General features: G+C 36.6%; 1 protein-coding gene across 2 annotated transcripts in view; it reads left to right on the forward strand.

Annotated features, from left to right (window-relative positions):
• Window positions 1-11,467, forward strand: part of LOC130075970 (neuronal membrane glycoprotein M6-b-like) — a 57,583-nt gene extending 46,116 nt beyond the window's left edge. For both annotated transcript variants that reach the window (XM_056240838.1, XM_056240837.1), the window contains exons 3-5: window positions 7,836-7,992; window positions 8,790-8,958; window positions 11,339-11,467. In XM_056240838.1, the coding sequence (XP_056096813.1) occupies window positions 7,836-7,992; window positions 8,790-8,958; window positions 11,339-11,418 (406 nt within the window). In that variant the 3' untranslated portion in view covers window positions 11,419-11,467. The remainder of the gene's footprint in view (window positions 1-7,835; window positions 7,993-8,789; window positions 8,959-11,338) is intronic.
• Window positions 11,468-11,770: the final 303 nt, after the last annotated feature.

Genomic DNA, 11,770 nt, shown 5'->3' on the forward strand with positions numbered 1-11,770 from the left:
GCCCAGGCATCCACGATCCATTGGCAGATAGTGGCGTAAGTCGCCCGGCGCTGTCTCCCCGTCTTGGTGAACGTGTGTGTGTTCACCATCCATATATAAGGCGCACTGTCGTTTTTTGAGAAAATTAAAGGCTTTTAAGTGCGCCTTATAGTGCGGAAAATACGGTAGTTATTAGGGGTGTAAATCGGACAGTTCATCACGATACGATACGATATCGATTCTCTCAGCCAGCGATACGCAGAGGTGGAAAGAGTAATAAAATATTCTACTCAAGTAAAAGTACTACTACTTCAATTAAATTTTACTTAAGTACAAGTAAAAGTACCGGTCTAAAAATCTACTCAAGTAAAAGTAAAAAGTAGCTCATTTAAAATTTACTCAGAGTAAAAGTTACTGAGTAACTTTTTTAACAGCGGGGGTGGGGGACTCTCCCGTGTAGGCTTGTAATGGTATGAGATTTTCACAGGATGATAACGTCTCAGAAAATATCACGGTTTACAGTATTAATCAATTATTAAATAAATAAACTGTATTATTAAATTATGGGTATTATTATTATTATCATCATCAGTTAAAATGACAGTTAAATTAAAGGGTCACTTCAGGATTTAGCATTAAGCTTTGTATCAGTAGAAAACCTGTAGTATTTTCGAATTACCGGATTTTTTGGCCAGAGGCTAAAGACTACAGTCAGTAGAAAGAGATGTTCCGCATGTTCTCAACCCGCCCATAGAGGGTGGGATCTCACTCACAGAATGTACACATAGTGTCAGACATCTTTGTTTGGAAGCTAAGCTAGCAGGCTCTTGTTCTGTGGAGAAAGCGGAGTAGTAGGGGTTACCATCCTCTTTTTCCCAGACGTCGAGATCGTCCAAAATGTCCGGGATTCAGCTTCTGCTTTCTGCAGACGCCATTCATTGTTTACATGCACACCTTTTGTTTTAATCTAACTGAATTCATTCCGATTGGTGAATCTGAATGTAGTGTTTACATGTAGTGTCTCACAGGTGTCGCTCATCGGTAATCACGCCACCGGCCGCACGCCGTTCTCCCGCGGCCCTCACTCGTCCTGCTCGCCACAGTAAACATGATGAATGGCGACTGTAGAACGCAAAAGCCGAATCCCGGACATTATGGGCGATCTCAAAAAACCCGGGCAGACTCATCACACTCAAACAAATGCTTTTATTATAACAAACTTGAAACCATTTGTTTGTTTTGTTTATTAAAATTTCAATAAAACATGTCTAATCAATTAAATTTGATAATTGATAATGAATTAGATTAACAACTTATTTTTAACATTAATAATTTATTAAAATGTTTAAGAAAAATATTGTCCTATGAAATGTATTTTATTCAGAAAATTAATGTTTCTTTTTATGATTTAATCCAAATATATTATCAAAAACGGTTGTAATCAAATGTAAATTTAAAATTGTGTCCTTTTATTTTTTGGGGAAGCGCTGCAAAAACAGATTTACTAAATTAAACCAAGGACAAAAAATATATTCCTTTAAATAATGTTTAAATAAAATGTATTATTATTGTTGTTATTATTATTATTATTTAGAGAAGTAGGCTACGTTCTATTGTATGCCTATAGTAATGTATTTCTGTCCTAATTTCTCCTAGTAAAACCAAACTTTTATTTTGACGGGTTGTAGTGAAGACCAAAAGTGTAAAAAAGTGTTTCAAAGTGTATTTGACAATGGTTTATCTCAAATAAAATTATGAAAATGCTCATTAGGCGTTCTCTCAGAGCAGCTCTGGAAATGTTCATGTATTCATATCCTCAAATTGTTTGTGAGACTCTGAATGTCACGCGTATTTGAGTAAGTTATGTAGTTAGTAGACAAAGCGGCGCCGCTCAGCAGAACAAATAGGGTTATATATTTACATGCAGTATTTTTGTGCTTAGCTTAAATATTCACAGACCATGTCGCGATTGGATTTATTGCATAGTTCTACTTTCCATGTATTCATCCATCCATTATTTTACGTGACATCTGCGTTATGTAAATTTCATTTTCATGACTGGATTCCGGGGTTCCCTCTGCATCATGATAATCGGGACATACCTTTATCTGCAGGAGGGATGGTGTCCTATATCCTCCTTTTGCAGCTACTTTGCGTCCACATTTTTGTGTGGACAAATTGGATATCTATCCTCGAGGACAACCACACTTTTTTTTCTACAAAGTATTTTCATACTGTCCATAATTCGCTTGGCGCTTCGGTTTCAGCTTCAGCTGGGTCTGCGTCACCTTTCTTGTGCGTTTGTTCTCCCGCCCTTCAATCAATGCAGTAGTTTCCGGAGTGTGTTTTTTTTTCTTTTCTTCTTGTATTATTATTTTTTACTCAGTAACGGATATGATTTCAAATGTAGCGAACTACAATACTTCAAAGAAAACGTACTTAAGTAAAAGTAAAAGTACAGATTTTAAAAACTACTTAAAAAAGTAGAAGTACACAAAAAAACTACTCAATTACGTAACGCGAGTAAATGTAATTCGTTACTTTCCACCTCTGGCGATACGATTATTGCCGATACCTCAAAAAATTCCGCGATACGATTACGATTCGATTCGATTCAGGGTTATCAATCGATTTATCGATATTTAGATATTATGTGCCAAGTTTACACAACCAGTTACGTTTATTAACTCACAAATGCATCCAAAAATATATGAAAGTTTAATTAAACTCTTTGAAAATTGCACACCCTCTCCCAATTGGGACATTTACAAGTTGTTTGTTACAAGTTACAAGTAAAAACAGAGTTATCTGTTTTTGCAAATGAACAAACAGAAGAGGTTGTTTTGATTAAGTAATAATAACAAAAAAAAATACAGGTAAATTATTAAATTAAAGTGCATTGAAAGTATTTTTTTATATGGCTATAGCTATATATTTTTTGTGTGTGGCAAAAGCAGATAACTCCACATTTCATGTTTCAGAGTTAAACAAAGCCTAGTAATTGCTATGATACTTAATAAAACACTTAATCTTTGTAATGTTAATCTCCTCAGCTGACATCTAGACGCCTGTCAAACTTTGTTGTTGTGAATAACGTACACGCGATACAGAGAGCTTTTCCCTCACCACTAACCTGCTGTTTTAGCAAGATTCCGTGAAAAAGTTTCAGATCTTATTTTCCTTTTACGCCCCGAAGAAGATATCACAGGTTCATCAAGTTCGTTGAAATCCATCCTCGATCACTTTTAATCAGCTTTGACGAAACTCCTCTCAGCTAGCGCGTCTTTTCAAAGTGACTAGCAGGCTTGTCACCTGACCTGAATACTGCGCACTGTTTCACAAACAAGGGTGCTTGTCGTTTCTGCTGTAAAAGATGAACTCGCGATGCCTTGACAGTGGAAAATACCGGCTTTTGTGACAAAGGGTTCAGTCAATCTTGTCAGGCGTCTATTTCAGCTGAGAAAAATTATGTGAGGATGTGGAGAGTGTCAAAATAAAGGTACCGTATAATCGATATTTTATGTGTTGCATCGATGCATCGTATCGTTAGACTTTTGATCGATGTATCGATCCATATCGATGTATTGTTACACCCCTAGTAGTTATGTATATGATATTGCATTTCTGTCAACAGATCCTCCTAAATATTACACACTGCAGCTTTAATGAGTGAGTCCATCAGTAGAGAAGACTTTTATATTGAAAGGCCTGAAACTTGTTGTGAGAAGCAAGACTCAACTGATAAATGACTAGCTTGGCAAAACCCCTTAACTGTAAAAAGGACAATCGGTTAATATATAATACATTTAATAACTGTAAATGCAGGTGCACTCGCTTTACTTATCTTATCTCTGTAAAGCTGCTTTGAAACAATCTCCATTGTTAAAAGCGCTATATAAATGAAGATGACTTGACTTTACTCGATCTCTCGATACTCTATAAGCTTCAATGAACAATATCAATGAGAACTATTATGTTTGCGTTGCTAAGAGTGGTTGCTAGGGGTGTTGTGTAGTGATACATTAAAGCGGTCCGTGTTTTATCGTGAATAAAACACAGCTATTGACCAATCAGAATCAAGGACTGGATCTAACTGTTTAATAAAGTCCTTTGTAAATGACAACAGAAGATGGTTTTACATTTGTTAAAATTATTTGGTGTGTTTAAAAATTAAGTATTTAAAGTCCCGCTGTGGTGTAAATCCAGCGTTTAATGTTGTTTATGTGTCTATGTGGTGTTATTAATACGCTTAAAGCATGTGTAAGTTCATAAGTCGACAGCATTGCTGAGTATTTCCTCCTTAAAACTGCAGTGAACCAAAGACAGTCTCAAAAACACGGTTTGAAATCGCTGGTGTTTCTGACGTCACAAACGACCTTGTAACCAATCAGATCAACGTGTGATCGTCAACCAGTGGATCTCTGAGCTGAGTGAGCGAGTGGAGGCGGGGCTCATCTGCATATTCATAGAACCGCGCATACTAAATGAGGCAAGGGTGTCGAGTTACATTCAAGATATTTTAAGGCATGACAAAAATATTTCAAGGAAAAAACGTTTAAATATGTAATTAAGGTGATCAAAGATGAGTTTTAAGGGATAAAACGATTGACTACAGGGGGACTTTAAAATAAATAAATACATTTAAAATTAAAAACAAATCAAAATACTTACTAATATTTTATTTTTATTTGCCATGTTTCATTATATTATATATTAAATAAGCAATACTGAACAAGCAAGATTGTCAGTCATATTGCTTAATAAATGTGTATTTTTTCGTTGTTTGTAAGTTCAAGCATTAAAAACACAGCAGTTTTTCTTAAGCTGGCGTTCATGAGATGACAAAAAGCCAATAATCAAGTCATTAAAATGTAAAAAAAATCCAATCAAAAAGAGACACTAAAAACATTGAAAAATACTTGACCGACATCAGAGAAGCGTGAATATGCAAATGTGTTGTTAAACTATTAAAATATTAATTTAAAAGAAAAATCAGAGATGAGTTTTAAGGGGGACTTTAAAGCCTCATGGGACGATAATAGAGATGTTGATTTCTAGCAGCTCGTGTCTCAGTGTCACGGGTTACATCAGATTCTCCTGGGAATTAAATGTATTTTCTTGAAATTTACCTGATCATTCAACATGAATGAATCTCACTGGATCATGGTTTATTATATCTGTCTTGAGATACGAATTCATCTCTTAATATGACATCTGCTGGTGATTTATCAGCGCTTCACATCAGTTCTGTCCTCCGTCGTGAGACTGAATTAAAGCGGTGACGAGGGTTCCTCTAACGACGCTGAGCCTCAACGAGAGAATCACCTCGATGTTCAACTCTATTCATATTTATTCATATAGCGCTTTTCACAGCACATGTCGTTTCACAGCAGCTTTACAGAAGTGCACGAGTCCACATTACAGTTTACAGTGATCTGATATCAGAGACTGACTGAGTTATGCATTTCAGAAATGTGCAAATACAAATCACAGTTACGTAAAGGGATTAATTTAAACAATGTAATAATTTAATGCAGAAAACAATGAGCTCATTGAAGAAATGTGTCTGTCTGTCTCTCTATCTCTCTCTTTATCTATCTATCTATCTATCTATCTATCTATCTATCTATCTATCTATCTATCTATCTATCTATCTATCTATCTATCTGTCTATCTATCTATCTATCTATCTATCTATCTATCTATCTATCTATCTATCTATCTATCTATCTATCTATCTATCTATCTATCTATCTATCTATCTATCTATCTGTCTGTCTGTCTGTCTGTCTGTCTGTCTGTCTCTCTATCTCTCTCTTTATCTGTCTATCTATCTATCTATCTATCTATCTATCTATCTATCTATCTATCTATCTATCTATCTATCTATCTGTCTGTCTGTCTGTCTGTCTCTCTATCTCTCTCTTTATCTCTCTCTTTATCTGTCTATCTATCTATCTATCTATCTATCTATCTATCTATCTATCTATCTGTCTGTCTGTCTGTCTGTCTGTCTCTCTATCTCTCTCTTTATCTCTCTCTTTATCTGTCTATCTATCTATCTATCTATCTATCTATCTATCTATCTATCTATCTATCTATCTATCTATCTATCTATCTGTCTATCTATCTATCTGTCTGTCTATACATCCATCTATCTGTCTGTCTCTCTATCTCTCTCTTTATCTGTCTATCTATCTGTCTGTCTGTCTGTCTGTCTGTCTGTCTGTCTGTCTGTCTGTCTGTCTGTCTGTCTGTCTATCTATCTATCTATCTATCTATCTATCTATCTATCTATCTATCTATCTATCTATCTATCTATCTATCTATCTATCTATCTATCTATCTATCTATCTATCTATCTATCTATCTATCTGTCTGTCTGTCTGTCTGTCTGTCTATCTATCTATCTGTCTGTCTATACATCCATCTATCTGTCTGTCTCTCTATCTCTCTCTTTATCTGTCTGTCTGTCTGTCTGTCTGTCTGTCTGTCTGTCTGTCTGTCTGTCTGTCTGTCTATCTATCTATCTATCTATCTATCTATCTATCTATCTATCTATCTATCTATCTATCTATCTATCTATCTATCTATCTATCTATCTATCTATCTATCTATCTATCTATCTATCTATCTATCTATTAGGGCTGTAACGATACGCGATATAAAATCGAAATCGCGATACTCAGGTCCACGATCCTGTATCGCGATGTGAGAAGGCAGAATCGCGATCACACCCCTTCCAACTCCCAGAGTTATCCTTCCTGTCCAGAACTACCACATCTTTAAATTACTATTAGTATTATTTGAAGTTAACATTATAAAATACGTAGACCTACACCACAAAACTAGTTGAGGATAAATTATTTAATTTGGCAATTTCAGCATTATGGACGTGAAATTTGCAGCCAAAACTTGAAATATAAATTCTCAGAAAGTGCATTAAATTAATAATTTAATAATAAATTAACAAGTCCAACATGCAGATGCATATCCTACGGCACCATCCCGAAATCAATTTAGTTGGAGTACAGAACACAACCCAAAAGCAGCAGCCTACACTGCCTAGTATAGTTTAGTAATTTGCATAGTTGTTATTGTTCTTTGGTGTTTAGATTATACAGGTTTTTCCTAATGTTATTTAATAAAAATACCGGTATTTTTTTTTCTTCTCTCAAAATCTTTTTCACCACAAGCCCCGCCCCCTCAAGCCCCGCCCCCGTGATAGAATCGCGATACGAATCGAATCGTGGGTCAAAAATCGTGATACGAATCGAATCGTGGGTTTGGTGTATCGTTACAGCCCTACTATCTATCTATCTATCTATCTATCTATCTATCTATCTATCTATCTATCTATCTATCTGTCTGTCTGTCTGTCTGTCTGTCTATCTGTCTCTCTATCTCTCTCTTTATCTGTCTATCTATCTATCTATCTATCTGTCTATCTATCTATCTATCTATCTATCTATCTATCTATCTATCTATCTATCTATCTATCTGTCTCTCTATCTCTCTCTTTATCTGTCTATCTATCTATCTATCTGTCTATCTATCTATCTGTCTGTCTGTCTGTCTGTCTGTCTATCTATCTATCTATCTATCTATCTATCTATCTATCTATCTATCTATCTATCTATCTATCTATCTATCTATCTATCTATCTATCTATCTATCTATCTATCTTAGTAAGTAATAAAAACTTAAACTTATTAAAACTAAAAACCTTCAAGCTTTTAAAACGACTTTAATCTTTCTGGCTTGGATTTTTCAAGCCAACTTAAAGTTTGTCTACAAACCTTTTTGAAATAGATTCCGCGCAGTGACATCTGTTCCCTCTCTCTGCTGTCCTCCAGAGTCCAGCTCATGCAGTACGTCATCTACGGCATCGCCTCCTTCTTCTTCCTGTACGGCATCATCCTCCTCGCCGAGGGCTTTTACACCACCAGCGCCGTGAAGGAGCTCCACAACGAGTTCAAGACCACCGTGTGCGGACGCTGCATCAGTGGGATGGTACCGTATACTCGGCTTCTGTTCCTCTCTTCAGTGTTCCTCTCTTAAGCTCCAGTTCTCCTCTATATCAGTGTCAGTGTTCCTGAACTCCTGAAACGCCTCCACTGTATCTTGAATTTCTCCCGGGAACGAACACGTCACAATATTCCTCATTATAATAATTAATGCACAGAATAAAGGGGCGGGGCCTGGTTGAGTTAGTCAGTAGTGTGTTAAACTGGCGGTTATGGAAAGGGGCGGGACATTTCCCAAACACACTCGAAGCGCTCGACCAATCACAACACACTGCTCCAGCCGACCAATCAGAGCACAGTGTGCTTTCAGGAGGAGGGGCTTCATAGAGACAGGAAGTAAACAGAGCGTTACTGACAGACTGGGAAGAGAGGAGCCGCAAAAATGGAGAATATGAGGAGAATAATCAACATTCAAGCAGGAAAACCTGTTCTAGTAGAGCCTGAAACTACATCAAGACTTTATAAAGAGTCCAGTGTAGTTCAGAAATTATTAATTATATCCCATAGAGTCGCTGTGGAGTCTGAAACCATTCTAGTTATTGTCTTTTTAATGTCTTGATGATATTACAGGAAATTTCACCTTTTAAACTTTAAGGCTTTAATCAACACAATGATCAAAAATACAGTAAAACAGTGTAATATTACTCCAGTGTAAATCATCTGTTTTCTATGTCAATATACAGTAAAGTGCAATTTATTCCTGTGATTTTCAGCATCATTACTCCAGTCTTCAGTGTCACATGATCCTGTTCAAGAGTTGATTGTTAAATGTCTCTCTCTCAGTTCGTGTTCCTGACGTATGTCCTGGGAATCGCGTGGCTCGGTGTCTTCGGCTTCTCAGCGGTTCCCGTGTTCCTGTTCTACAACATGTGGTCGACCTGCGCCGCCATGCGCTCGCCGGTGGCCAACCTCACGTCCATCGACAGCATCTGCGTGGATGTGCGTCAGTACGGTACGCCAACACGCTCCGCATCCAGTGTGTTCTCATCGGGTCCTCTAAGATATCGGCAGCAGGGTTTGACTTTAAAGGGGTAGTTCACCCAAAAATGAAAGTTCTGTCAGTAATTGCTCTCCCTCATGTTGTTCAACCCCGTAAGACCTTCGTTCATCTTCAGAACACAAATTAAGATATTTTTGATTAAATCTGAGAGCTGGATCACTCCTCCATAGGCTTCTAAGGGATTGAAACTGGCCCAGAAAGTTATTAAAGACAACGTTAAAATAGTCAAGGTGACGACAGCGGCTCAACCTCAAGTTTATCAAGCGACTAGAATACTTTCTGTGCGCAAAAAACAAACAAAAATAACGACTTTATTCAACTCTTCATGTTCTTCTCTGTGGGCCTCGAGTGAGTTCTCGTAGTGTAACAGCGCAGCGCTTCTGTGTCGTCACACGCAGGCTCACTATTGGCCATTATCACACGCATCACACACATGACCAAAAGTGAGCCTACGTTCTTATTAATATCTTAATTTGTGTTCTGAAGATGAACGAAAATCTTACGGGGTTGAACAACATGAGGGCGAGTCATTACTGACAGAACTTTCATTTTTGGGTGAACTAACCCTTTAAAGGAGTAGTTCACTTTTAAAAAAACTTTTGCTGATAATTTACTCACCCCCATGTCATCCAAGATGTCCATGTCTTTCTTTCTTCAGTCGAAAAGAAATTAAGGTTTTTGATGAAAACATTCCAGGATTTTTCTCCATATAATGCACTTTACTGGGCAGCAAACGGTTCAAGGTCCAAAAGACAGTTTCAGTGCAAACTGTTCAAAGGGCTTTAAACGATTCCAGACGATGAATAAGGGTCTTATCAAGCGAAACGATCGCTTATTTAAAAAAGAAATAACAAAGTTTAAGTTTTATAAGCTCACATGCTCGCCTCGCTCTGTTCTGTGTGACTCTCCTGTTCGAACTCGTTCATCAAAATGAACAAATCTTTTTCCGAGTCAATTCGTTCATTTCGGTCGTTAAATGAACCAAATGACTCGAAACAAACGTGCATCACAGAACAGAGCAAGGCGGGCATTTGACATTATTAAACTTAAACTTTGTTATTTATTTTTTAAATGAGCGATCGTTTCGCTTGATAAGACCCTTATTCATCGTCTGGTGTCGTTTAAAGCCCTTTGAACAGTTTGCACTGAAACTGTCTTTTGGACCTTGAACCGTTTGCTGCCCAGTAAAGTGCATTATATGGAGAAAAATCCTGGAATGTTTTCATCAAAAACCTTAATTTCTTTTCGACTGAAGAAAGAAAGACATGGACATCTTGGATGACATGGGGGTGTGTAAATTATCAGCAAAAGTTTTTTTTAAAGTGAACTACTCCTTTAACACTCGCCAAATCTGGGTAAAAATCAACTGTGGCGGGTAACGCTGTCAAATCACGGCAATATGGCGTTTTACTTGATCTTTAATATATCGTGATCCTCATGATATATTAAATACAGCGTATTGCAGAATCTGCTCATTTCTGGCTTACTTGAACACACACGTCACTACACAACACATAACGGCGCGCTTGTTCACTTGCATTGAAGCAATAGCGAATATTAAAAAGCATTTGGTGAACAGAAAAGACATTGTTATTTTCCAGCATCCGACATGTTTCGATGTTCTGTGTGCTGTACTGATCTGTGCACATAAACACATGTTTGGTGATGAGGATGAAAGAGGAAGAGGAGATGCTGGATGACAGGATTTTTGAATAAGAAATCAATGTATGAAATCCAATTTTTATTTCATATATATATAACATGTAACGTAGATACAGGTGAAACTCGAAAAATTTGAATATTGTGCAAAAGTTTGCATGCAGAGTGAGATATTTCAAGCCTTTATTTGTTATAATTTTGATGATTATGGCTTACAGATATGAAAGCCTTTTCACAATATTCTAATTTTGAATGTGGGGTTTTCATAAGCTGTAAGCCATAATCATCACAATTATAACAAATAAAGGCTTGAAATATCTCACTTTGCATGTAATGAGTCTATATAATATATTAGTCTCAGCTTTTAAGTTGAATTACTGAAATAAATGAACTTTTGCACCATATTCTCATTTTTCGAGTTTCACGTGTAATTTAGTTTATTAATTTATTAATCTATTTTTTTGGCCAGTAGAAGTTCTGAATGGCCGGTAATTTAAAAATTTAGTAGCCAAATTGTCCGGTGAGTGAAAAAGTTCATTTCAAACCCTGACAGATAATGTCACTTTAATCGGAAACGACTTGCGTTGCATTTAAGGTTTACATTTAATCAATTCAGGCATTCCCTGGAAATCAGTGCAGTGTGTGTGATCGTTGACTCTGTGTGTCGAAACAGGGATTATCCCATGGAACGCCACACCGGGGAAAGCTTGCGGCTCAACGCTAGGTGACATCTGCAACACCAGTGAGGTATGAACACACATCTCTCCAGCGGTAGATATGCATGATAATACACAAGATAATACACATGATATACATGATAATACACATGATATGCATGATAATACACATGATAATACACATATATGCATGACAATACACATGATAATACACATATATGCATGACAATACACATGATATACATGATAATACACATGATATGCATGATAATACACATGATATACATGATAATACACATGATATGCATGATAATACACATGATAAACATGATAATACACATGATATACATGATAATACACATGATATGCATGATAATACACATATATGCATGATAATACACATGATATGCATGATAATACACATGATA

The sequence above is a fragment of the Rhinichthys klamathensis genome, unplaced genomic scaffold, assembly GCF_029890125.1.
Source record: "Rhinichthys klamathensis goyatoka isolate OS25496 unplaced genomic scaffold, OSU_Roscu_1.1 h1tg000614l_1, whole genome shotgun sequence".
NCBI classification, from domain to species: domain Eukaryota; kingdom Metazoa; phylum Chordata; class Actinopteri; order Cypriniformes; family Leuciscidae; genus Rhinichthys; species Rhinichthys klamathensis.